This window comes from Acomys russatus, chromosome 2 (assembly GCF_903995435.1).
Source record: "Acomys russatus chromosome 2, mAcoRus1.1, whole genome shotgun sequence".
NCBI lineage: Eukaryota > Metazoa > Chordata > Mammalia > Rodentia > Muridae > Acomys > Acomys russatus.
The window spans coordinates 57528474-57556199 of record NC_067138.1 but is presented as its reverse complement, the minus strand read 5'-3'; the positions used below and the strand labels follow the sequence as shown (position 1 = coordinate 57556199).

At 50.7% G+C, this 27726-nt stretch overlaps 1 protein-coding gene across 1 annotated transcript in view; it reads left to right on the top strand.

Moving 5' to 3' along the window:
- The window catches only part of Gabbr2 (gamma-aminobutyric acid type B receptor subunit 2), a 330548-nt gene that overhangs the window by 286887 nt on the left and 15935 nt on the right, over window positions 1-27726 (top strand). Inside the window, exons 14-15 of the mRNA XM_051161797.1 lie at window positions 24160-24270; window positions 27023-27247. Coding sequence (XP_051017754.1) covers window positions 24160-24270; window positions 27023-27247 — 336 coding nt within the window. The remainder of the gene's footprint in view (window positions 1-24159; window positions 24271-27022; window positions 27248-27726) is intronic.

Below are 27726 nucleotides of genomic sequence, written 5' to 3'. Positions count from 1 at the left end.
TGAGACAAGCAAAGCCCTGTGGCTCCCTGGCAGGCAGTCTAAAGTTATTGATGAGCTCTGGTCTGGTGAGGGGGGAAATCCCCGAGTAATGATAGCTGAGGTTAACCTCAGGCCTCCACAGGCATGTGTGTGTGCGCGCGCACATGCCTGTGCACCCACATATACATCACACACACACACACACACACACACATGCACACACACGTGCACATGCACATGCAATACCTGAGATAAGCAACTTAAAAGCAAGAAAGGATTAGGCTTACAGTTCCAGAGCCTGTGTCCAATCACTTGGCCTTCTTTGGGGCTCATGAAAGCCAGTGTGTGGTGACAGAAGCACAGGAAGGAAGTGAAGCAGCCAGAGAGGAAGCAGAGAGCGTGAGAAGCAGGGGCTGGGACCTTCATGTCCCCTTCAGGGCCCTAATTCCCATCCACTGGGCCACACCTCCTGAAGGTTGCACCAGCTCACCTTAGAACCACAGGTGGGGAGCAGGGAGCTACCACACTGGCCCTGAGGATGCTGCAGACCCATCCACAGCAGTAACGGTGGCTGCCATCACCTGTTTCCCAGGTTCCAGCCCCGCTGCTCCTCCTAGGCCATTCTCAACCTGACATTGCAGGTTAGTGTCTTGACTTCTGTCTTTTGAAATATGGTCGATATGTCAAAATTCACATTCTAAATAGTACACTTTGAGGGTTCCAGCATCTTCCTGAGGCATACAGCCATCACCAGCGATTTCCGAAACCCTCATTGCCCAGGGAGAAAGCCTGCTCCTCTTTTCCTCCCTCTCATTTTCCACTCTGCCCAGCCCCAGACAAGCTACAATGTACTTTCTGCTCTATGGAGTAGCCTATTGGGGGCGACTGGAGCTGTTGAAACCATATAAATGTGACCTTCCGTGCCTGGCTTTGGTTATGGAGCATAATGCATTTAAAGTTCGTCTTTTGTGACTGAATAATATTCAACCACATGGTGCGTGCCCATCTTCAGTCGATCAGCTGCTAGCCAGAGTTTCATGGGCGTTTCCAGTGAACCGGTGTTTGCAGTTCTTTCATAGATACCTAGGAATGGAGTTTCTAGGTGATTCCATCGCTTTAAGTTTGTATTGTTAAGAACTGCCCAGTTTCCACAGTATTTTACATTTCTACTAGCACTGGATGGGGCTCCCCTTTCTCCACATGGTTGCTGGTGTTCGCCAGTTATCTGCTTTTTTATCATAGCGTATCTGGTGGGTACAAAGTGTTACCCCGTGATTTATATGAAGATGACTATCAAACGATGCTCAGAGGTCTCTTGTGCTTCTTCCTTAGAGAAACGACTACTCAGAGCCTTGGCTCATCTTTAATTGAATTAGATTTCTGTTTTATTGTTGATTTGTAAGAGCTCTCTATATACCCTAAAGCCAGACACTTATCACACAGACGATATGCTGATATCTTCCATGCTCTTTGAGTTATCTTTTTACTTTTTCATCCGTGCCCCGTGACTTATCTTTAATCTTAATGAAGTCTATTTTTCCCCATTGTCTGATCCAAGATCGTGAAGATTTATGCTAGTGTTTTCTCCTAACAGTTTGACAGTTTTAGGCCTTACATTTAGGTGCAGGGACCATTTTGAGTTAATTTTGAACATGGTGGAAGGTAACGACCCAAATCGATTACTTTATCATGAATATATAGCTGTTTAAAGGCTTTATTGAAAAGAACAGTTTTTCTCCATGGAAAAAAACCCCATAAACCAACACACACACACACACACACACACACACACACACACACACACACACACACACACCCCGTTGAAACCAGTTGGCTACTGTGTGCAGATGAAGTTCTGAGCTCGCCATCCTTCCCACTGTCTGTGTGTCCATCCTCTTGCCAGCCCCACACTGCCATGCCTACTGGAACCTCATGATGAACTGAAATTGAAGAGTGTGGGTCCTCCGGCTTTCTTCCTCTTTCCCTGGATTCTTTTGACTGTTCAAGTCCCTCAACATTCCCGTGTGAATTGTAAAATCCCTGTTCCTGTGTCCACCGAAAGGGCTGCTGGGAGTGTCACAGGAATGCACTGTGTTTGTCAGTCAAGTTTAGAGTGCTGCCACCTTCTCACCATTAAATCCAGCCCAGGGATATGAGCTGCCTTCCCATTTAGTCAGGCTTTCTTTAATTATTTAGTCAACTTTTCTTTAATTCTTTGTCAGTGTCTTGTGATTTTCTGCGTGTAAGCCTTACACTTATTGGATAAATTTATTTCTGAGTATTCACTCTTTCTGGTGCCATCATTGGTTGAATGGCCGACTTCATTTCTGCCCTTGGTCACTAAGTGGGTAGATAGGCTTCGTGTTTTTGTTTTGTTTTCTGAGGGTGGGAGGAGAACCCTAAGTCACAGGAAACAGGTGGTCTTTTTAAGGCTATGTAAAGATTGTCCTTGTATTATTCAAATGCTGATTTCTGTACCCAAAGAGTTGAGTACAGGCCAGAGTTTGGTACTGTCATTTTTATGACGTCCTGCTTCAGTATTTTGTAAATATTGTTCTCCATCACCTTCTGACTGGCTGAGCAGAAAGATAACAAGCCTTTATAGCAAAGCAGGAGAGAATAGGCAGGACTTAAGGCAGAGAGTAAGTCTGGACTTTCTATGCCTGCCCTGGCTCTGAATAATGCCACAGAGACTCACATTTATTTATAATAGCTTTTAGCCTTAGCTTACTCTTGTTCCCAACTAGCTTGTATAGTTTGTTACATCTCCTCGATTTCAGGCTGTACGTTTTTATCCATCGTTCTGGCATCCGACAACCTCGCTAAATTCTCTTATAAGCTCCAGTGCATTTGGGTTGCTTTTTTTCTCCCCACATGATCATGTTATTTGTGAGTAGTTTTACCTCTTCCTTTCCACTTTAGTATATTTTATTTCCATTACTTGAAATGCCAGAATAATTTTAATAGATTTTTTCAACCTATTTGTATCTTTGAATCCAAATGAATCTTTTCTATCCAGCAAATACACTGATCATGTTTTTTTTTTTAACCCGGTATGCTGATCTCAGTCCTTTAATTGGAGCACTGGATCTATTTAAGGCAATTAGTGATAGGTGAGGTTATATCTACCATCCTGAAAGGGAGCTTTGAAAGGGCCATAGTCTGTATATCTTCAAACCCCACAGGGAGGAGGAGAGAGCGAAAGCCCCAAGGTGCCAGTCCTGCAGCAGCATCTGCCATAGAGGACAGTTTCCAAAAAGATAGTATCCTGATGTGACCGAATGCCTCTTGCCAGCCTAGCACTGTGGCACACAGATTTTGGGAGACTAAGGGAGAAGCCTGTTAGTTGGAGAGTAGCCTGGGCTACATGGTGACTCTGAAGTGAGACTGGGTTATGTAGAAAACCTTGCCTCTTAAAAAAAAAAAAAAGACACCACCAGTGATGAAGCCCCATCGAGACAGGCAGACAGCAAGGGAGCAGCAGACACAAGCACTCAGAGGCCACCCAGCTCCACCAGGGAACTGTTAGTCCTGGAGTTTTTCCCCCATTCACTGTGGAGTCCTTCAAACGCTTGGCCAGGACCCAGCACAGGACATTTTAAATGGCCCCAGAGATGCCCAGTTCAGATGAAGGAGAGACTGAGGCAGAGGAGACAGCAGGCAGAGAAGAATCAATGTCCCTGTTCCTGCCCAGGCCTCTCACAGCCCAAGGCCACTCACCTGAGCCCTGCGGAGCCAGCAAGCACGCGCGCACACACACACACACACACACACAAACACACAGGATAACAACCACACCCACACGGCAGCAGCCTGGCGTGGTCCACACCATATCCCACATCCTTTGCTAAGCAACGGAGAAAGCAAGGCCACATGGTCCTGTAGGCCAGGGATAGCCTTACGCACTCTGCTCTGCCACTGGACCCCAGCCCTGCACCATGGCATCTGTGGCTCAGCCTCTTCCTCACCAGCTCTGCACTCAGCTCCATGCACACTAGCCAGTGCATCTGCATGGAGCCTGGACCCTCTTTCACATTCTTCACTGAAGCTTCGTGTTTGTTTTGGGTGTCCAGTTGTGCCGGGTGGCCTCTTATGAAACATTTATATTTCTCTCGTGTCTATAATGATCTGGATACTGTGGGCTCTGAGAGGCTCAGTGGGCAAAGACTCCTGCCACCAAGCCTTGCTACCTGACTTTGCGTCCCCAGAACACAAAAGGTGCAAGAGAACTGATTCCCAAAAGATGCCCTCTCACCTCCACGCACGCACTGTTGCAGAAGTGCGTGAGCTGATAGATATTCAAACCCACGATCCAGGCCCCTCCCAGCCAGCCTTTTCCTTAGTAACAGGTCTGTTTGTTGTCTGATTCCCACATTGTTGCACCGTGTTGGCAACAACAGCAAGAGCTTTAAGAGCAAGTGATTTTTCCGGCACATTACACTGTGTGCTGAGCGCCGTTCCCAGGGCTGCATTTGTTTAGCCTCACAAAACCCCACATATCTGTGACCAGCGTTACCTCCAGCCTGCAGTCAAGAAACCCAAGGCACAGAAGGGTTCATATGCCCATGGACACACAGCAGGTAGACAGATTAGCCAGGCAGGCGCACTCAGGAGTTGGGCTTCACTTCGAACCTCAGCTCAGCCACTTCCTGTATGAAGTTAGGTCCCTGCAGGGGGTCAGGTGGCCCCAAATATCAGGTGATCATCTTGATGCTTAGAACCCGTGGCTATGGCCCCATTTGGGGAAAGGGTCTTTACAGATACAAAGGAGAGAGACACACTGGATTGGAGGGTGGACTCCCTCCCACCCAATGAGCCTGTGTTCTTACAAGAAACAAAGGCCACAAGGCAAAGAGTGCCTGGAGCTCCTTAAGCAGGTGGCGGGTGGGGGGCGGGAGAGGATGTCAAAGAAGGGCCCTCCAGAGCGCAGGGAACTTGGCCCAAGTATGTCCAGTCTCCACATCTCTTCCTGAACAAATCCCTATTGTTTGACATCAGCACCTTTCTCAAATTGTACATTTGGCCCAGCAGCCCTGGGAAATGAGATAGTGGCTTCTGTCTGAAAAACCACAGTTTCTCCGTCTTTAAAACAGACTCACAAATGAATAGACTCCCCTAAACTGAGCACACTAACCCCCCACCTGCAATCCCAGCATCTGAGTGCCTGAGACAGAAGGGCCATGAGTTCAAAGCCAGCTTGGGCTATGTATGGAGGCTCTATCCCACTCATATTACCAAAAATAAAAACTATTTATAAACGCATATGGGATATGGGGGAAAGGTCTACCTCAAGCCAAGCACCTGGAGAGTCCTGACGCTCTGTGGAGCCCGGCTTGTCAGCAAGCCCTTGGCTGCCTTGCCCATCAGTCTCCTTAAGCCTACCATGCCAGCCCTTCCTTCCCGTTACCACATCTCCACTGAACGCTGCCTCACATGCCCCTGCCTCAGGAACCTTCGAAGGCTGGAAATGACTCCACAGTGAGAGGCCGACCCTCTGGGCTGTTACCATCTGAGCTTCCCAGCAGTGCATAGCTCACACAGGAGCTTCTTACATGAGTCCGGCACTGAAGGCTTGGAGATTTGAAGCCAGCAGTGTTTTGGGGCCAGAGTGATCTCTGCCGCTGGGAAAGAAGGATTTTCCTGCGTCCCTCCGCCTGGTTCTTTCTTATCTGCCTCTCACAGCAGACAGCAAGCCAGCCAACAGTGGATTGCTTGTTCATACCGATTATTAAAAATATGTGGCAGACTTCTGAGGACACACTCACATGCTGAGAAAATGGAGCCTATCCCCAACCCCAGCTCCCGCGTGATGAGCCTTTGCAGAGTGACGGCGCCACCAAGAACTCCTTGATAGGTTGACGTCATGGTCTACCACGTCCCAGCTGTGTGACCTGGGGTGAAGACTTGCCCTCTCTGAGCCTCAGTGCCCACAGGAGAGGTACATCCACCCTCCTAGATTTGTTGTGAACATGATCTGAGGTTACATGTGGCAGCACATAGCCCTTTGCATGTAACATATACGCCTCTAGATCAACATGGCTTCAGCTTCCAGGCCCCTACCCAGAGCATCCTGACTCTATAAGAAAGTTAGCTGCCCTGGTATCCTGAGGCACAGTGATGCGGAATGCCAGCATGGGCATGGATGCTCTCCACCCAGTGCCTTCCACGGCATCCTCTTCTGTGATCTTGCAGGTGAACGAATGCCATCCTGCAGAATTTTCCATTCCCGTTGGACAGACATAAAGACATAAGATTGCTCTTAGTCTGCAATCCCTGAAGCCAGGCTTTTTCATGCTCCACGCTGCCTGACAAACAGGACAAAGGGTAGTAGAGGGCTTTGGGCACGTAGTGCCCCCTGGCAAAGGCTCCTTTCCCATCCCTCCCACACTAGCCTGGCTCAGGCCTCCAACCTGGTTTCCATACTGACTCTTCCCCAGAAGATCAGCTTCCTGTGGCTCAGCACAAGGAGGTCTGTGAGCCTGAGCAGGCATGACCACAATACCACCACCACCACCCTGCCTACCCACCCACCCACCCCCATGACTCCTAGAGAGTCCATACCCTCTGATGGCCACACTTATGTGCTCTTGTGGCTTAGAGGGCTCCCTACACCTATCCCCTACCTTGAAGGTACCCTTGTGGGGCTCAGTTGCCCCCTGAGGCACCACTGAGGGGGCCATCATCTCCCAACCCTACATGGACCAGAACTCTGCCAACCACAGAGCCATGGTGATGGACGCCATAGTGGTGGGTAAGGCACTGACCCCACTCCCGGTGTTGGGGACAAAGAAGCCACTGGAGATACCAGTGTAGGTAACAAGAAATGTTACCTGAGTCCATGAAAACCCAAAGGAGCCATCCTGTAGTCCTGCCCTGAGAAAAGATGCCTATGAAAAACAAGGGAGCAACCCCCCATCATCTCAGAAGCATACATAAAATCTCGGTAAACAGAACTGGGGCAAAGCATCGAGGCCCATCCTCAAAAATTGAATAGTGTCACCATGTTGACTGGGAAACAACCCACTCCAGTAGAAATGCAAGAGATATGAAAACCTACACCACACACTGTGCCTGTTTGCCACGGTGCTGTCGTCCAGATTCCAGAAGAACCGAAATGGCTATCAGCTGTAAACAGACAAGCAGAAGGCTGTGTGTCATATGTCAGGGAATATTATATAGCTATGCGAAGGAATGAAGCACTGGCATGCGGCACACATGCACATGCGTGCGCTTTTGTTCGATGAAAGAAGCCAGTTACAAAGCATTTGGTAACGCTTCCTTTGACACGAATTGTACTCCCAGAGCAGGGGGAAACATGGGAGTCTAAAGGGGGAGGTTAGTAGAGTGTGGGGGATGGAGATAAAAGAGAAAGAGAGAAGTGGCCGCCAGTAAGTCACAATGTTTATAAGGACATAGTTGATCCTGAAGCCCAGGCCGCTGACCCCGAGGTCACCTTGCCATCTACCACGCCACCTGGTAGAGGACAGCGGTGTCACCTAACGTAACGTCAGCAGCTGTCAACTCGTTGATTCATTAATTGATGTGTTTCTTTGGCAAGGGAGGGCTGGCCCCAGACTTACTGGTACTTTGCAGTAAGTTGGGCTTGTTTATGACTCCTGGGGTGTTTGGGGGGGCCCATGACAAAAGAAAATACACCCCCTCCTCGCCTCTCTGCCACACACTCACTCCATTTAATAACTGCTCTTATCAGCCTCCTGGCAGCCTCCTCACTTCCTGTGCATGCTAATTACTTTATTAATTACACTCATATCTTTGGTGTTGCCTGGCAGATCTCAGGGCTCTTTGTCTCCGGCGCGCACCCACTCTACTTCCCCAACTGGCACATACAGGCCTGATGACTTCTGAAAGGGCTTCTCTGAGGCTCGGTAGGCACGTGCCTTTCAATTAGTCTCATGGTATTCAGCCATCCTGTTTTCATCTCTGCCGCGTCAGGATTGGTGACTTTGCTTTGGCCCCAACCTAGACCCATGTTCTTGGGCTTCAGACATTGTTCCAGGTCACAGCTCAGAGAGCCCTAGCACCTAGCACTGAGTGAGATGACAACCGCTAAGAAATCTCAGGAGGGCCAAGGAAGCATAGAGCCCTGGCAGGGACGGGGTTGAGGAGGTGCAGCATGAAGCTAGCTGGGGGTCTAGGAACGCATCCCAGGAGGCCTCCAGTGTATGTTAAAGATGTTCAGACTTCATTCTAAAAAGCCAACCACCTCCCGAAGTTACGGCACAGATGTCAGGCGTGGGGATGGTATCCCATTCAGAACACAGCAGAGGATCAAGGCTCCCACGATGGTAAGGAGGAGAAAGACATAGTGGATGACATAGACCACAGACCCCACCACACATCTCCAAATCAAATAAAGTGGGGCCTTTTGTGGTCTGAACGGGAACCTTCTCTGCCCTTTGCGTGCATGCGTGCGTGTGTGTGTGTTGTGTTTGTGTGTGTGTATGCTTTGCATGTTGAGTCTGAAAAGTTCTACACTTAAAACTTTGAATTAGTCCATTAATTTTAATGTTTTGCAATAGGAAAAATTCTTTTTTGTTTTGTTTTGTTGTTTGTTTGTTTGGTTGGTTGGTTGGTTGGTTGGGTTGGGTTGGGGTTTTGTTTTGTTTTGTTTTGCTTTGCTTTTTTGTTCTTTGTTTGTTAGTTTTTTGTTTTTCTGAGACAGGGTTTCTCTGTGTACCCTTGGCTGTCCTGGCTCACTTTTGTAGACCAAGTTGTCCTCGAACTCACAGTGATCCACCAGCCTCTGCTGCCCCCCCTCCCAAGTGCTGGGATTAAAGGCATGCACCACCATGGCCCAGCCTTAGGAAAAACTCTTAAGGTTTATCAATCCTCTGGTCCTGGGACCAGCCTGCCATTTGTTTACACTTTTGTGTGCTGAGGCTGGTTCTTTATGCCATGCACTCAGAGGGCAGAATTATCCTGTGGATTCGGGGGCTAGGGGGTGGGGGGGTCATGCCTGAGACCCTCTGCATCAGAAAGCTACAAGTAGCGAGAATGGGGGAGAGTGTGGCCGAGGGGATGATGAGAAGTCTGCTGAGCTGTTCCAGTAAAACGTAATGAGCTAAGCCAAAGGTCCCAAACGTTCCACTGTTTTCCTTCCATTTCACTTCAAGCTATATTGGCTTAAAATTGGGAAATAGGCATTGCTGTAATAAATCACAAGGTTTCACTTGGCTGCAAAGTCTGAATGTGATCTGTGCAGTCTCCCGTCATGGGAGAAAGCACTCAGCCCGACAGAGGCTCAGGACATCATGGCTGTCTGCTTCTGCCAGCACCCCAAACTCCTGGCCTCTCAAGCTTTCTAATCCCAGGCCCAGCAGATCTTAGTGATGCTGGGATCCTAAGCAAATGGCTTCACCACTCTGAGCCTCAGTTTCCCTATACAGAAAGAAGGAAAACTATCTGTAACATAGATACATTCCTGTGCATGTGAGGGTTCACTAAGACGACATGAGCATCACTGTTCAATATGGGGCCTTGAGTATCTGAGGATTTGAGTGTCCATAGGGGTCCTCAGTAAGTCCTCTATGCATGACATGGGATGCTGACGGAACCCTTTCAAAGACTAGGGAAGGTAGCTGTGCAAATGCTGAGCCAATGGCCAATGTCACTGCGCCCCTGCGTTGGCAAGGCTCTGCCAGGCCACAGTCTCCATAGATGACACAGCAAAGGCTGAGTCCAGCTGTGAGTCCAGGTGGCTGTCCTGGACAGCCATTTCCTGGAGGCAGTTCACCATCTGTACCACAAATAAAGCAGCGTGGATCTTGTAACAGCTCTCCACACTTCAGCCAGGCGGGTCAGTGGACACTTCCACCCACACCCATGGCCCATTGGCCGAGCTTAGTGATGTGACCCTCAATTGGCTATGAGGACTGAGGTGTGGGTGCACAGCTGGGATGGCAGTGTGCACCTGTCTCACACCCCCTTTGGTCAGTCCCCTTTGTCCCTCTAAGCCAAGTTCCCCCATCTGTAAATTAGCACAGGTACTTCCTGTCCAACCACACTGGGTCACAGAGTTCCACAAGATCACATTTGTGAAAGTTAAACTAAAGTTACAGGCTTGCCTTCTCACTGGGCCAGAGGCAGGGGCCATTCTCTGGGATGTTTGTTTGTTTGTTTGTTCGTTTGTTTGTTTGTTTGTTTTATAAGTCTAACTCCCCAAACCTCGTTCCTATTCTCTTCCTCTGCATCATTGTTCCTCCCTTGGACTGGGCCTGTTTCATCTTTTCGGCCTCCAGTCATTAAGGTCATTTATCACTAGCCCTTGTGGCCTGCTTTTGAAACAGCGTGCTGAGTGATACATCCCGCCTTAAAAGGAGGCATGAAAAGGTCAGAATGGGTAACAAGGAGGCCGAAGGCACCCTTCTTCTGACAGGAAGAGGCTCTAGTGCTGAGTCACACCAGAGAGGGATGTGTACAGGGCATATGTGTGCAAGTTCTTATGTACACATAAGTGTACATGCATGCGTGCACATATGTATGTGTGCTGTGGGGTTCCTCAATACACGTTACTATGAAATCAGTGCAAGCTCAGGGGGAAACCCCAGATGAATAGGATGCTAGGCATGGGGAGAAGACACCAGGCTAGACCCCAGGTCCCATGGAGGTAGTGGGTAACAAAATAGTAGAAAAAGAATTAGACACTGTCCTGTGCAGGCAAAGTTGACGCCCAGTGTAAAAGAGCAAGCAGGGAGGATGTGCCCTCTGCCCCTAGCCTCATCCAGGCTGTCCTGAGCTGGAGGAAGACACCCGAAGGATGGAGGACAGCGGCGAAAACCCTGCATCCAGATTCAGCTTAGGTGAATAACATTTTTTCTAACGTCCTGCCTAATCATAAGTGAGCTGGGCCACCTTAGGAGGTAGTGAGAATCTCATTACTAGGGGTATGAAAAAAGAAGTTGGGGGAGCCCTGGCGGACTCTGCTCAGAGGCACTGTGCTGCTTTTAGACCACTCCCTACAGCATAGATAACACCTCCTTATGCTCTCTGCTAGCCATTCCTAGCCAAAGTGTGTGAGAGAGATGAGGAGAGAGTGGCTTCATGTTCTAACCCAGGAGCACCACGCCATCCCTAGTGTCTCCAGTAGCAGTGCTGAGGTGACAGCCCTGGCGGGCCCAGAACAGTGAGCCCCACTGTGGAGTGGCCACCAAGGGATTCCCCAGTTGCACTCAACGTGGCAGCAGCCACAACACATATTTTTTTGATCCGTCTTTGCAACAGTGCACTTTTGGGGCTCCCAATACAATGTCTCATGGAATGACATCAGGAACGCCAAATGCCTGCATTGTCTTCTCCCGTGTTATGCACAGGCAGTGTGCGTCTCTTGGCTTTGTCAGCTTTTGTCTTTTTATGTTCTTACTGAAAATGCTCAGAGCAATCCCTCTAGCAGGTAACGCCAACATTTCTCCGAAGACAAGTGAGCATGTAGTTGATGGTCCTAGCTCCGTAGCTCTAGTTCAGTGTACCAGCACTGTCGCTCCACCAGGGCCCCGCAGGAATCCCAGGCTGCCCTTAGCCACAGGCAGATCATCAGCTTGGGACGGAGCAAGGGCTAGAAAGAGGGAACACACCAGACTCAACCAGGCAGCACCTGTTCTTTCTCCTAGGTGAGCAGAGATGCCCTGGGTCCCAGGGAGGGGCATGAAGTGCAGGAAGGGGCTCAAGTGACAGGTGTGTGACCTTGGCTAAGGTCCATCAGGCTCCGGGCTCAGTGCTTTCCTATTCGGAGAGGGGCCGAGCCTGGTGGCTACAGAAGGACCAGGGTGAGTAACAGAGAGATGAGCTGAGACTCGTAAGATGCAGCGTACACATGGCAGAAGTAAGGTGGCCAGACTCTGTCCTGGTCCCCTGGCACAGTGTCCTGATTGAAAGCCTCTTCACACCCTAGTTCTGTCACTTCCCTGTTCACGCTAGGCCCAGGCTGGAACTTGACAGCCGGAGTCATCTGGAAGTATCCAGGTCGAGCACTGAGTGAGAAGGTGGTGAGAGTGTGTGGCTAGGCCCTGGCTGAGCTGTGTACTCCCCTTGCGTTAAGGTCAAAGGCTGAGCAGGAGAGAGCCCGGCCCTGCCAACTATGAGGCCAGAGAGCCTGGACATAACCCTCTGAGAGCTCGTCTCACTTCTGGGGATGGGGACCCAGATGTCAGCTGAAGTCAGAGACAACTGTCCCCTCAGAGACTTTGTGACCTAAGTGGCTGCTCTGGCTGCAGGCACGTGCACAATGCCATGCAGAGAGGACCATCGTGGGACACTTGGGACTTCCTCCTGGCACACCACACTGTTGTGTGCCCTGTGTTAGAGCAAAGATTTGGGGATCTAGTGACCCTGGTGCTAGTGCCACTTCTGTCCTTTGCCATGTCTCTGCGACCTGGAGCTTGTCACTCAGCCTCTCTGAGCCTCAGTGTCCCCTAGCACACGGGATGTCCTGGAGCCAGGCCCAGGATGATGGATTAACGAATTGGGCTAGGCATGCGACACACTTGGTGCAGAATCTGGCCAATGGCAAGTGGGGACTGAGAGGAGGAAGAAGTGGTGGGGACAGAGGCCAGCAAAGCACAGGTATTTCTGACACCGCAGCAGTTCCCAAACCAGAGGCAGGCAGGCATTCACCTCCATGAGAGGGAAAGAGCCTGGAGAATGGGCATGCGTGCCACAGCACCTGGAGGACAGAAGAAGGGCCAAAGCTGAGGCAGGGGATGAGTCTGGGTGGGTATCAGGGACTGCCACAGAGGTGGTCACCAGTCTGGAAGTTCAGCAGTCTGGAAGCTGTTGGTATAAGATGGAGAAGCAGGTGTTAAGGGACAGTGAGAAGTGGCCTGCGTACTAAAACCCCCAGGGGGCAAAAAGAGTTGCCAGGGATAAGACCTCCACGCAGGTTTGTATACCAGCCACATGTAGCTAGTTGGTAAGGGACTAGGTGGGCACAAAGGAACTGGAAAGATTAGGGGGACACAAGAGTCCAGGCCTCACTTGGTGGATAGTGACTACGGCCACTCTTGGTCTAGCAAATCCAGGAGCACTGGCGGGTTGAAGGGAGAAGGTGGTGAGCTCGTACTGGCAAACAGTGGCTAGAGGGGTGCCCATAGTCAGGAGGAGGGGCAGGGTGTACTGAAGAGGACATCCCTGAGAGGGCTAGAGGGGGAAGGGCAGGGTGAGCAGGGGCTGAAAGACCAGTGGACATCAAAAGGTCCCTGCACTGGGCCTCTTGGAGTTGCCCAGGGGCCACTGGGAGTGGTTCATAGTCTAGCGGAACGTCAGGGCTGGTGCACATGGAACTGGGTGTGGAGTGGCAGGAGGCAAAGATCACCCACAGGCTCTGTCTCAGGCACTCAAGGAGGGGTGAGAAAGCCACAGAAACCAGAAAGGAAGAATGTTAGACCCATGCTGGCTTCCCCTCTCAGAGGGGGTTAGAAGCAATGGCGAAGTCATGTTCAGTCGGAGCCAGGTGCAAGACAAGCTTGTCCTTGTTCCCCACCTGTGCTCAAGACTTTGAGGATGTCGCCTCAGCTGGCACTGTGCTGTGTCAGGGTCTGGGGAACTTGTATTTCTCCTCCTTCCTGGTGTCTTTCTCTGGCTCATGGAAGACAAGCGGGAAGGAGACTCTAAGGAGAATGTTGTGCCCTGATGACCCCTGAATGCACCATCCTGCTGACTGTGGTGGGGCCAAACTGCAGCAGTGAGGGCAAGGCCGCCCTGTGCTGCCAAGGGCCTGGCGTGTTCCAAAGAAAGCTGGAAATCTGAGTTACATATGAAGCCCCTGGAGTTTTAAGCACTGGTGTTGAGGCCTAACAACGTTCAACACAGCAGGAGTGACTTAACGAAACACGTGTCTGCAGGCTACAAGCCACCCACAGCCACCAACCTGTCTCTCCAAGTCCCTCCCCCCCCCCCCCCCTTTCCTGGTTGCTAGGCCTCCTTGCACTTGTGGTGCTGGTGCTGCTGGTGCTGGTGCTGGTGCTGGTATTGGTGCTGGTGCTGGTACTGGTGAGATTCTAGGTAGAAGACACTGGTCTCCTCTCCCCCTCCTCGATTTAGCAAGCTTGCTGTAGAGTGTTCAATGTCACCAACCTTGTGCAGGGCCCTGCAGACCCCCAGTAGACAACAAAGCCACAGCCCATCACAAAAGCCCCCTTGTGGAGCACCAGCTGGCTTGGTATCAGTGGCTGTACCAAGGAGGTCTTTTGCCTCCCACAGCCTGAGACCCCCAGGGAGGAACACAGATGAGCCCTCCACCATGCAGAAGGTCTCTCCCCCTGAGAACAGAGCAGAACTCCTTAGAGGAATGCAAAATGCTGTTGAGAAGTGCTGCGTGCTCTGTGGGAAGGCTCTCTGGCCTAGGCTTTGCTTCTGTCTTTCGTGCTGTGTCCTCTCACACAGGTGTCTTATCCACTCTGATCCTACATGGATCTCCTTTGCCATGAAGAGAGCTTGTAGTGTGAAAGCCTGCAGCAGGCTGCAAAGGGCTCAAGATACTACGACATGTGGCTGTGTCGTCAGCTTTAATCCCTCCACCGCTGCAGCCCGTACAGAGCCTTGGAGTGTCCACTGGACCCCAAGTTCATACTGGGGTCCATCCTGAGAATGGAGAGGTCCTTGATGCTCCTCCTGTCCTACCTCCCCTGACTGTCCGCGCCTTCCTTCCCTCACTGCTTCCTGGACACAGCCCAGTGGTCCAGCCTCTGCCTTTGCCAGGCTGGACTTAGGACATGGGCCAGAGACATCCATGTAGCACACAGGCCAGAGGCCAGAGCACTGTGCCAGTACTTGCCGTGAGTCCTTTCCCAGGCCTCCATTTCTCTGCTATGAAAAGAACTAGATTTGGGCATAAGCTTCTTAGTTTTGCAAACTGAGTCAGGGGAAGAGAGTGTGGCTGTCATGAGACTACGGGACATCATTTAGTGCCTAGAGCCCAGGGTGTCCCGCAAAGCACAGCCATCCCCTCACCATAAAGAGACACACTGTGCACCCACAAAGGAAAAACTGTCACAAGTGCTCTCAAGAGTCCCTGGGGATGATGTCATACATCCCCGTGTAATCTGTGATGGGGGGGGGGGCCTCACACTCAAAACATTCAAAATGGAATTCTTCCGTGAAGTGACAGCTCAGGCCTTGCTGCTTCTGAGATATGAGGCTGCTGAGATAAGCAGCCTAGCTGCCCCACCCCCCACCCCCCAGGCTTCTGGATGGTTCCTCCCAGCTCCAGCACTCTGAAACTCTGCAGTTAAAGATAATGACAGTTGACACCTCAGCTTCTGCAGGTGGTAAACACAGTCCTTAGTTACCTCCCTGCTAGCTCTAGGAGTCAGAGGGGAGGAAGTCCCCGCTCAGAGAGGCTCAGAACTAATTGTGTTCAGAGTCACACAGCTGCCAAGTGATGGGCTCCATTGCACTCTCTTTACCCAGGCTTTCTTATTGTTTTTATTTTGTTTGGTTTGGTTTGATTTGGTTTAGTTTGGTTTGGGTTTTGGGTTTGGGCTTTTGGTTTTGGGGGTTTTTTTGAGGAGGGAGGGTTGAGACAGGGTTTCTCTGAGTAACAGAGCCCTCGTTGTCCTGGAACTCATTCTGTAGACCAGGCTGGCCTCGTACTCATAGAAATCCACCTGCCTCTGCCTCCCACATGCTAGGATTAAAGGCGTGTGCCACCACACCTGGCTTTATCCATCCTCCCCAAAACAGGAAGTATTGACTCATCTGCCCCCAGGAAAAAAGGAAATCTCAAGGCACTGAAATACATTCTCCAAAACTTATGTGCCCACCAACACTCACACACACACACACACACACACACACACACACACACACACACACAGCCCTAAACATACTCATAACAAGAAGAAAACCTACCAATTTTACGGTGTGTTTTAAAAACCAACTTTAGCATTTAAGATATGAAGCCAGAAATAGCACACAAAGGAAGTTCTTCAAGGCAGCTGCAGGAAGCTGGCCATAGGATGGAAGGGCCCAAGGGACAAGCCACCCACGGGAGCAGCAAGATGGAAGGTCCAAGGGTGCTGTACATGGCACACCTCAAGCTCCTTCCCCACACCAGCCCCTTTCTCCCAGATCCTAACCCAGGACTACCTGCCCAGCCCCCCACCAGGACACGCAGAAGTCTTAGGTGCCAAGTCGGCTCCAGCGTCGAACCTGTGGCACGGCCCCCTCATGGCTAGTCTTGATTCTTTCTGTCACAGGTGTGCAGGAGACAATAGGGAAGCCTCGTTTACTGTTGTTCTTGTTCTTGTTGTTGCTGCTGCTGCTGTTGTTGTTGTGTATTTTATTGTTTAGTTACATGGTGTATATCTGTGTGAGTACAAGTGCCAGCAGAGGCCAGAAAAGGGCATCCAATTCCTGGGAACTAGAATTTCAGATGGTTGAGAGCAGCCATGTGAGTGCTGGGACTAGAACTCAGGTCCTCCTCAAGAGCAACCAGTGCTCTTACCCACTGAGCCATCTCTCCAGCCCCAGGACTCTCATTTACAACCAAAGCACTTGTAATCTTAGGTCCAATCTCCCCTCATTCTTTAAACTCCTGTACTGAGGAGGCCACTGAGATGGCTCTGTGGGTGAAAGCCCTTGGCATGCCAGCCTTGCCACCACTGGAGCCTAACCCACAAGATGGAAGTGAGCTCCAACTCCCCAGAGTGGTCCTCTAACTCCACATGCACGCACACACATACAGAGCAACATTTTATTTTATTTTCATTTGAACCCTTTAAGGGCTGTGCTATCCCAGAGCAGCCGCTTGGCAAGCAGTGCCAAAGACAACATCTGCTTAGAAACCTAACTTTCCTCCCTTTCCCTCCCCTCTCTCCTTCTCTCTCTCTCTCTCTCTCTCTCTCTCTCTCTCTCTCTCTCTCTCTCTCTCTCTCTCTCCTCTCTCTCTCTCTCCTCTCTTTTCCATCTCTCTCCCTATCACTCTGTCTCTCTTTCTAGGGTACCCATCCCCTTTCCTTCTCTCTCCATGCTCACTTAATAAACCTCATATAATAAAAAAAGAAAGAAAGAAAGAAAGAAAGAAAGAAAGAAAGAAAAAACCTAACCTCCCAAGACTAGCAGGCTGTCCACCTTTGGGTTCTCTGGGGGGGGGAGGCGGGGACCTGTTTGGGGGGGAACCTGTTACCTCTGCTATTCGCAGTAGTGTTGTGTGGCTTACCCAACATCCGTGATAACTAGGGTTTGTGTTCCAAGGATATTGGCATCAGAGTGGTCTTGGATACCCAGTGGCTTAGTGTCTAGGCACCTGGAAAATATGGTAAGAGTTACTCTGAAGGAATAAATGATGGACAAGGATCACCGTCCTCCAGTGACCCAGCTCACGCTCACTACACTGTAAACTGACCGGTGAGGGGGAGGTGCTGGGAGATAGCAAGGGCGAGGACATGCATTCCCTCTCTAGTGCCCAGGTGAAAAGCCAGGCATGGGGATCGCATGCTTGTAAGCTCAGAGCTGGGAGATGGGCACAGACAGGTTCCTCAGGCTCTCTAGACAGCCATCTTCACCTAAGTGACAAGGTCCAGGTCACAGTGAAGGACAAGAAACCCTGTCTCAGGCAAACAAAGCAGATAGGTCCTGAGAAACAGCACCCAAGACTGACCTCTGGCCTCCGTGCCTGATGGTATACACGGGAACACACAAGCACATACACACATCACTAAGGGGTTCACTTTGTAGCTGAAGTGCTAAAGCCTGGAAAAGGGCTCGCCCAAGTTCTCCCAGTAAGACTGTAGCAGAGCTAAAAAGTATCTGTCCTTTCAGGCTTGAGTGGGTGGACCTAGGCCCTGACCTGCTGCCCACATGTGCCACCTGACAATGCAGATGTGCCCAGAGGCTGCTGACCTACATTGTCAGGCACTGCCTCCTGCAGAGGGACTCTGGCCAGCTGCTCTCCATCCAATGCACAGATGTGGTAGGCTGTCCCAGGCAGCTTATGCACACCTCCCTCTGAGCAGTGCTGGACCAGGAGCCAATATGTCTACCCTCTGGCCATCCCAAGCAGGTGTCCATCTCTCTGCTGGCCACAGTGCCCTACCAGGCAGGCAAGCATCTCCCCAGCTTGAGTTCAGCCTGCAGCACAAACACTCAGCCTTCTCAGGGTCCCAGGGTTTCTAACAGCCTCTACTAAACGCTCAACAGTGAAGCCATTCCCCCTCTGAAGGGCAACAGGCTCCTACCTACTGTCTCCTTAGAATTTAGCATGCTGCTTAGGAGACGCAGGCGGCGTGGGGGTTGGGTGAAAAAAGCAAGCAGTGAGGATGGGAGAAACACCAAACAGGCCGGGGTTTAATCAAACCCCTGTGACTTAGCAGTTGGGGAGCAGGCTAGTCATTACTTGGTCGGTCTGTGCCTTTGCAGCCTCATTTGTGACATGAGTGTAAGATTTTGCTGCATTCTGGCAGTGATGTGCTTACCCTAACAACCAGCAGGAGGTGGATCTTATCCTTACTATTGCTTATCCATTACCAGTGCATGGGAGGAGGCCAGTGCACAGCCCCGTGAGGCCACCTCTCATGGAAGCCACCAGGTCCTGAATGGGAGATCTGTGAGAACAGGACCCTCTTCTGCCCTGGCTACTGTGACATCCCTATGCCCATGGCAGTACCTGGGAAATGAGAATGCCTTAGTAGTTATGGGATGGAGGGATGGATGGATGGAGGGATGGACAAATACTTGACAAATTGCCCAGTGAAAAGGGGACGAAAGCCAAAGAGCAGGCCGCCAGTCTTTACAACCAGTCATCCTGAGCAAGGGCAGCTCTGTTAATCTGGAGGAAATGCAGTCCTGGGAACAGAGCCATACCTGAAGCCGAGGCACAGACTGTGTGGACAGACCACCACCATGAGGCTAGCCCAGGGCAGTGCCCCCTCACCCAACATCCCTTCCTAGCTGCCCTGGAAGAAGATCTACTACTATGCTTGAACATCTTGGCCTCTGTTAGGGCCAGTCTGTACTTTTCTTAGTCCCAGAGAATGCTGATTGCTTCTACATTGCTCACTGAACAGGGGATTATGTGTTCCCAGCAGGCAGTATGGTAATCCACTGCATGCCACACAGTGCTTTGGTGACCTCTTGTGGCGCTTTGGTGCACTACAATGGTACCTCAAAATCACAGGTGTGATTTCTCAGTCTACTGTGAATCCAGGTCTGTCATAGGATCTGGACGACCCGACAGTGGCTTGCTTAGCTTGCTTTGAAATTAAGTACCATCCTCTAACCTCACAAGAACAGAAACCCCAAACCCCACCCCTGTGACTGTCCTGTAGTGTGGAGATGGAACTGCAAAAGGGTAATGTAGAAAGCCACACTTAAGAGTTTGTTTGTTTGTTGTTTTCGAGACAGGTTTCTCTGTGTAGCCCTGGTTGTTCTGGACTCGCTTTGTAGACCAGGCTGGCCTCGAACTCACAGCGATCCGCCTGCCTCTGCCTCCTGAGTGCCGGGATTAAAGGCATGTGCCACCATGCCCGGCCTCTAAGGAGTTATTTCTAAGCACCTGTACCATGGGGAGGTAAAGGAAAAATCAAGCCCCTGATCTCAAGGACCCTTGTCTGAACTCTCCATGGGTCCTGTCTCTGATGCCCTTCCCAGCTGAGGTCCAGGCTGTGACCAAGTTGCTGAGGCAGGCAGAGAACAGGATGGCTGGGTGTAAGATCTTGGATTTAAAGAGGCTAGAAGAAAGAACAGGATGTGAGTGAGGGTGGGATGTAAGATGACGGGGATGGAATATAGACAGTGGGAGCAGATCACAGCAGTCCCATGACCATCTCCTGATGGGACAAAGGCCGAGTGACTTACTAGGGGAAGCTACTTGGAGAGTCAAAGGCATGGAGAGCAGGGAGCAGTCCATTCCGCCCACCTGGAGCATTAGACTCAACCCCAGACCAGGGGGGAACCTCAAGGCTTCTACAGGGTCCGGTGGAAGAAAGTGTGGGTGATCTCCTTCGTGGGTTTGCCCCTCAAGACTCAAAGAGACAGCTCAGAGTTATTCTGGGGAGCCCAAGAGGAAATATGAGCAACAGGTAGAGGCCAGGAGAAGCAGGTTTGGTTCCGTAAAATGATTGTGCGGCCATCTCCCTAAGGGAGAAGGGGAAGGGTATGTCCCAATATGTAGGAGCCAGGCAGGCACTGTGAGCCTCCACCAAAGTTCTCCTTACACCTGCCCCCACCAAATCTGAACCCATCACAAATGACTACCTCTCATCTAGAACAGCAGACACAATCATCAATATGTCCGTAGCTCACATGACCATGGGGGCCTCTGCTCTTGCACGCTGACGTCTGCGTGGTTTTTGGATATCAAGTCACTGTTGCCTTGGGAGTAAGTCCGTTCTGTCTCCTTAATTCAACAACAAAAGGATGCCAGGAGACACATTTACCCACAATGAATGCCTCCCTGCCACTGAGGGTGTCACAAAGGGTCACCTCCAGCCCAGGTCACTCTGACTTTGCACTTCGGAGGTCACCTCAGGAACCTCCTGTTCCTTTTAGCACTACCACTCACATACGACTCCAACCCATGAACTCAAAGAGGTTAAGGTAATGTCCTTCTGCGGCTTGGCACAGCTAAAGGGGCATGAAGCCCAAGAAAGCACACAGCTGAACAGTCTGAAGATAAAATGCCCTGAGCCCACAAGTCCCAGCAGGCTCAGCTTTTCTGCTTCCATACAGGAAGACCATCTCTTCTCACCCATTGGAACCCAGGCTTAGGGAGCACCCAGGTGAGGGAGGATTTCTAGGTTCACCTGCCTGGAGCTTGCCTTCTACTCCCATGGGCCCCATCAAAGTGCCTCTTCTTCCAACGACTGAGCCTGGGCATGCCCACCCCTTGGGGTCAGGCACACCCTATGAAGAGTACAATGGCCTGAACACCTGTCTTTGACAATTGTTTGCCCTCAGGGGATCCATTGGACTGGAAAACAGATTTGCTAAGAAATCCTCAACTTTACTTAGTAAGTCAGCCGTTGGTAGCTGTCTATGAATGGTTTCTGGGGCTGTCCTGGGCAACCAGGCTAGTAATAAAGGGTGGCGACTCAGCTGGAAATCAGAGATCTTGCCGCAAGCAGAGAGCTGAAGGTGGAGAATGGGAGACACAAGCGAGGGCTCTGAGGTGAGGCTTTCTCTGTAAAGTAGATGAACAGATATGGACTAGGTGATAGAGGGAAGGGACAGATAAGTGATAGACAGACGGCCAATGATAGATGGCCGATAGATAGTAAAGGATTCATAGATGAAAGGTGACTGAAGCATAGATGATAGATGATTGATAGATACACAGATGAATAATTGATAGATATTTAGATAATAGAGAGAGGTAGATAACTGACAAATAGATACGAAATGATATTTAATAGATAAGATGGGTATATGATAGATAAAAGCACACACACATATATACATATATACATACATACATACATACAACTAAAAGCAATGACACCCTAAGGCAGTGAGCCCACAAAGTTTTCAGATGTTGGTTTCTAAGCACCATTATCCAGTGGGAAAAAGAAAAATAACCAATTCCAATACTGGGCCAAGAAAAATGCCAGTGGAACTGAGAACATCCTGTGCCAAGAAGTAAGAAAGTGTTCAAAAAACAAGGATGACAGGAACACGTGGGAGAAAACATCAGAGGCAATGTGAAGGCGGTTTCTACTGGCCAAATCTGCATAAACTGGAGTCAAAATGCATAATGACAGCAATGGGTTGTAGGACACCGGATTTAAAAGCACCCACGAGACCAGAAGTATCAGGGAAGAAAGTGCTGTTTGCCGCAGAATGTGATGTGTCCAAGTGGGGTGATGGTTAGCAAGTCCCCTGGTTGCAGTTCCCAGGGTCACTGGGGAAACAGGACCCTCACAGGGTCTCACAGCGCCTCCCACAGCTGACTCCTTCACCACAAAACAGTGCCTTTCAACTGGTGAGGCCACCACAGCCACATGAGCACAGTTAACACCATCGGCCATTGGATAAAGTGCCATCTTATGCCCTGAGGCATATAGCACAGGGGAGCTGAGGACATCTCTTACTCAGGATTCCTGCCCAGCATGCATAACCTGAAGCCAGCCGTGACAACAGGCAGCCAATCCCCAGAGAAGGCCACCCTGCACGTTAACTGAGCTCAATTCCTCAGGAATGGAGATAAAAAGAAAGGCCAAAGTAGGTTAGGGCGTCCCTTGAGACTAAAACAAGCTAGGGAGACATAAGAAAATTCAGTGTGAGGTCCTGGAGTGAGTTCTGCTCAGGAAAGACCACAAAAGGCCTTAAAGGACCTGTTGGACCCACTGGTGAAATGTGAAGACTGGTGACAGAGTAAAGAATAAACTCCAGCTAACTCCAGTCACTCCAGAGACTGCTCAAGACCTCCCTGCCCAACTGACAGCCAGTTCTCTCGCTCGCCCATTCAACAAGCCTTACAGGCACCTCCTGTAAGCTGACTAGTTACAGGAATTTTCTTACTTTGAGGACTTTATTGATTCTTTGAGAACTTCTTACAATGTGTTTTGATCATATTCCGTACACACACACGCGCGCGCTTCCCCTTAACTCTTCCTATGTCCACCCCCATCTCCCTACTAACCCCTAATTTTGTGCCCCTTCCCCCCTCCCTTTTCTTTTGGGTTTTTGTTTGTTTGTTTGTTTTTGTTTTGTTTTGGGGGGGTGGGGTTTTGAGACAAGGTTTCTCTGTAGTCCTGGCTGTCCTGGACTCATTTTGTAGACCAGGCTAGCCTCAAACTCACAGCGATCCACCTACCTCTGCCTCCCAAATGCTGGGATTAAAGGCGTGCCCTTCCCCTTTTTAAATAACCATATAATCCAGTTTGTCCTGTCCATATATTCCTAGATGTGGTTAAGTCAGCCGCCACTAGAACATAGCTCACCTACCAGGGGCCGCACCCTTAAAGAAAACTGACTCTCCCTCTCCCAGAAGCTGTCTGTTGTCCATGGCTCCTCGGTACAAATGTGGAACACATCAGGAACTTGCTGTGCTAGCCTCATCTGCATCGTTCCAGTTTTAATATCCATGCTGCTGAAGCCAACACTGTTACTGGAATTCTTAAGAGTCAGAGCCTGGGCCCTAACAGCACCAATAAGCCAGATTTGGCCATTTAGTCTTCTCTTTCTTTCTTCTTTTTCTTTTCTGGTTTGGTTTTTCCAGACTAGGTTTCTCTATATAGCCTTGGCCATCCTGGACTCACTCTGTAGACCAGGCTGGCCTTGAACTCACAGAGATCCACCTGCCTCTGCCTCCCTGAGTGCTAGGATTACAGGCGTGCACCACCACAGCCTAGCTCTGGCCATTTATTCTTAATAAGGCAAGTAAACAAGCTCTAGGGAGAATAAAGGCAGAAAAGGAACCTGGCAGTGGTGACGCACGCCTGTAATCCCAGCACCTGGAAGGCAGAGGCAGGCAGAACTCTGAGTATGAGTCTAGCCTGGTCTACCGAGCAAGCTCTAGGACAGTCAGAATTACCCAGAGAAACACTGTATCAAAAACAAATGAAGTTGAAAAGGGACTTGACTCATCTGGGGGAGGGACAGAGAGGTCTACTGAAGGCCCCCTCAAGCCATCCTTGGGTCCTCACATGAAATTTAGGTTTAAGTGGAAGGCCAGAGGAAAGCATAGCAGAGTACTTCTGGTCAAGGTGTAGTCCAGAGCATCCTCAGTCCATCATTGTCTTGGTTCCAGTCTCTTCTGCAAGGTGGTCGGACAAGCTGTTGGCACCATGAATGATCTCTTTCTAGGAGACAAGCTGTCCAGATGGCTGCTGTCAGACTTCAGTGAGACTCCTGGGGGGCGGGGGGAGCGTCAACTCCTTCGGGAGCCTTCCTACCAAGAGGAAGGAGGGGCACACGTATCTTCAGAATAATCTTTATTGATTTCTGTCAGGAAGGTTTAAGGTCTGGCTCTTATCAGATCCTTTCCCTCTGCACCTCTATCTCAAGTTGGGCCGGTGTGAAGAAGCCACAGGACCTACCTGGGTTCAGGCTTAAGTTACAGCTGTCAAGCAGGACACACTTGGTGCTAGCTGGCACCTCTGTTCCCCCATGGAACTGCAGAGTTCTCCTGATGTGGAGTATGGGAGGGAGGGAGGCCTTTGGCTAGGGACTCTGCTTACTGGAAGATGGCCAGTACATCCCTGGGGTTTTTGTTTTCTCTTTATGCAGCCGGACCCAGCAGGCCGGGACATCTCCATCCGCCCACTGCTGGAACACTGCGAAAACACCAACATGACCATCTGGCTGGGCATCGTCTATGCCTACAAGGGGCTCCTCATGGTAGGTATCAAACAGGAGGCAGGGTTGGGGGTGCTTTTCTGTCAGGCCTGTCTCTCTTGGGGCCTTCTCAGCATGAAAATAAACAGCCCATCCCCCATAGGACTAAGCCCTGCCTGGTCTCAGAGGCCACCACAGCCCTAGGAGATATGCACAGATGATGTCCCAGTTTCCCTCCTGAGGCAAAGCTGTGTTTTCCCTGCAGGCTCTAAGGGAGAGCCCTTCCTGAACTCTTCCAATGGAGGTGGCTCCAGGCAGTCCCCGACTCGTGATTGGTGGCTTACCTCTAACTCCTTTCCCTCTTCTCACCAAATCCTTGTCCTTGGGTTTAGGGACCAATTAGAGGATCTGGAAAAATCCCATTCACAGACTCTCTAATTGTATCTCCAAAGACTGTCTATGCCATCCACCCCCACTCCACCGCCAACAAGGCCACGGTCACCACTTCCACGCATCTGCATGTGGGTATGCCTGTGAGGGCCTCTACAGATTACAGATGGGCTGTGCTGCTAGAAAGTTCTTCCTTGTCTCAGCTCAGTGCCCACGAGTCCTTATTCCATTCCTTGAAGGTCTAAGGACATATGACTCTGTCCCTCCCGACAATCTTCAGAGATTTGTAGCTACCCCAAGGTCTCCAGGTGTGCCCTTGCTGTGTGACTCTCACGCTGGCTCAGTTCATCCAGGTCACAGCTAGAGTCTCAGGCTCCCACCTAGGCCTGTCACTCACCGCCATGGGCCCCAGGCAAGTAAGTCCCTGCACCTGGCCCATCCTGTGCTTCTTCCTCTAAGAGGCCACATGGCTTCCAGGGACTGAAAAGGTCATGCATGAAGGACCCGCACTGCACATTGCAGGCTTCCAGCCGACGATGGCTTCCTTCCTTCACCTGGGTGTCTGCTTCCAAGGCTATTTCCTAGCAAAGGAGGTTGGAAAAAAAAAAAGCTGTCAGCAGGGTTTAGGGACACAAACCAGTAATTCCAGTGTTACAGAACTTGAGGTACTACCTGTGCCTCCAACAACCCCTGTTCAGCCATCCATCTTCTGTAAACCAATTAGGACAGCCAAATCAGTGTTAAAAAACAGAAAGGGGAGATTTTTCAATGTGACCATATTGAAAAGAGGGAGAAAGGAATCCAGTGACACCCCCACACCACCTACTCCTAAGTCCATCTCCGGGGTCTGAAACAAGGATTAGGTTTGAAAAGTTATACACATGGAAGCAGTCCAATCCAAGGCGTTCTCCTGCCCACTGTTGGCCCTTCATTGCTTCTCCTGTGAGATAGATGTCTGATGTTATAAATCTCTTTTCAATAGCAGCGATCCTTTTTGGCTAGCCCAGGCCTTCTCTTCTGTCCACTTGAGATTCCTAGAGGAATTCTAGCTTCATGAGTCCATTGTTTCAATTGTCTGATAGTCAAAGCGAGGCTCACAAGCATCTCTTTAGAACACCTCCTTCCCTGGCTGGATGGTTAAGCCAGCACTCAGGAGACTGCGACAGTAAGATGAAGAATTCAAGGCTAGCCCGGCCTATGGAACAAGAGCCATTCTCAAACAAATAACTAAATAAACTAATAAACCAGGCTGCTAAGGATACACTTAGAGAAAAGGATGGGGGATGGCAAGAGGAAGCCACCATCATGGTATGAAGTGCCACCCATCAGAGAAGCTCCCTCTGGGACTCTGGCATCTGTGCCACCACCCCCCCACCTCACCCCAGGGACGAGTGTTCTCCCATCTCCTCGATGCTGCAAGTGAGGCCCCGGCGAAGTGACCTGTTCAGAGTCTCACGGTCAGTGACTCACAGACATCATTCCAGATCCTTCTGCCTCATCCAGCCTCCTCCTGCCCCATGATGCCAAATTAAGTCACCCTCAGAATGCAGCCCCTCAGGGCAGTGACAGATGTGGAGTGTCCTGAGTCACAGGTGGAGAAGTGGAGAAGGTATCTATCTGTGAGAGGGTTTTGAGGCCCTGCACCTGTAGAAGACTCAAGTCTCCCCCTCCCACACACTGCCTCCGTCACTGCCACCCAGGGGTGCAGATGGGGACCAGCCCTGTGACCTACTCTCCCTCGGAGCACTGTGAGGGCTGAAGTCTCCCCTTGGGCCTCTCCTGTCTTTATCCATCCTGTCTACTTCTGTATCGCTTAGGAAGGAAGCTGTTGATGAGAGGAAGCCCAAAGTAACAATGACTAGAGACATGGGCAGTTTCCCTCTCAGCAAACCTGCTCCAGAGGCCAGCCATCTAGAGCTACAGTGAGGGTCCTCACCATCTTGTCGCCCCTCCCCCCCTTCCACGCTACAGTCTAAGAAGGCTGCTGAAGGGCTGCACATCACAGTCCACTCCACCTGTTAGGAAGGAAGAAAAGCAACCGTTTCCCCTCTAAAGGCAGAGCCCAGCACTTGTGCACTGCATCCCCTCTTACAGGGGACCGTCCAGAGCCCATCCATATGCCAGCTTCACTTCCGGAGAAGACGGGAAACACGTCTGTGTTCTGGGTGGCTCTGCGCAGGAGGGATGAGAGAAGTCGAGATCTTATGCGAGGTCCCTCCCCAATGGCTTCCCATGAGTCTCTGCAGGAAACCAGTTGTGAAAGTGAAGGAGAATTAGAGGGCCGACACACCCCCAGTTTGCATTCCCTCGGGATGCAACTTGGGGGCCACACATGGAAGTAGTTGCAGGGGGGGGGGCATCCAGAAGTTTCTGCAGCTTAGCCAGCAGCGCGATGACTGTCTCCCCTTTCTCTTCATCATTTCAGTTGTTTGGCTGCTTCTTAGCGTGGGAAACCCGCAACGTAAGCATCCCCGCCCTCAATGACAGCAAGTATATCGGCATGAGTGTGTACAACGTGGGGATCATGTGCATCATCGGGGCTGCCGTCTCCTTCCTGACACGTGACCAGCCCAACGTGCAGTTCTGCATTGTGGCCCTGGTCATCATCTTCTGCAGCACAATCACACTGTGCCTGGTGTTTGTGCCAAAGGTACCCACCTCCACCTCTGTTCATCGCAAGGGGAGTGTAGGATCCACCCCACCTGTGGAGGGGCACACGTGTGCATGTGTGCGCATGTCTGTGTGTGTACATGCATGCAAGTACTTGTGCACAGGACAACCTCTAGTATTGTTATTCGGGCTCCATCCACCTTATTTTTGACACGTGGTCTATCGTGGGCCTGGAGCCCACTGGTTAGGCTAGGCTGGCCAGAGAGCTCCAGAGATCCTGCTGTTTCTGCCTTCCCAGCACTGGGGTTGCAAGCGTGCACCGCCATGACTGGCTTTTGTCCCAAGAGAACTACCTCAATCTCTTCCAATTCATGCAAGCATGAGATCTGGGTTCGATCACAAAGAAGTTATTTTTAAAAAGTGAGACTCGGCATAGCTGTAATCCTAGGAGCTCAGCCGAGGCAAGGGAGGACCATGCAGCTCCCTGGCCAGCCAGTCTTGCTGAATTGGTGAGCTTCA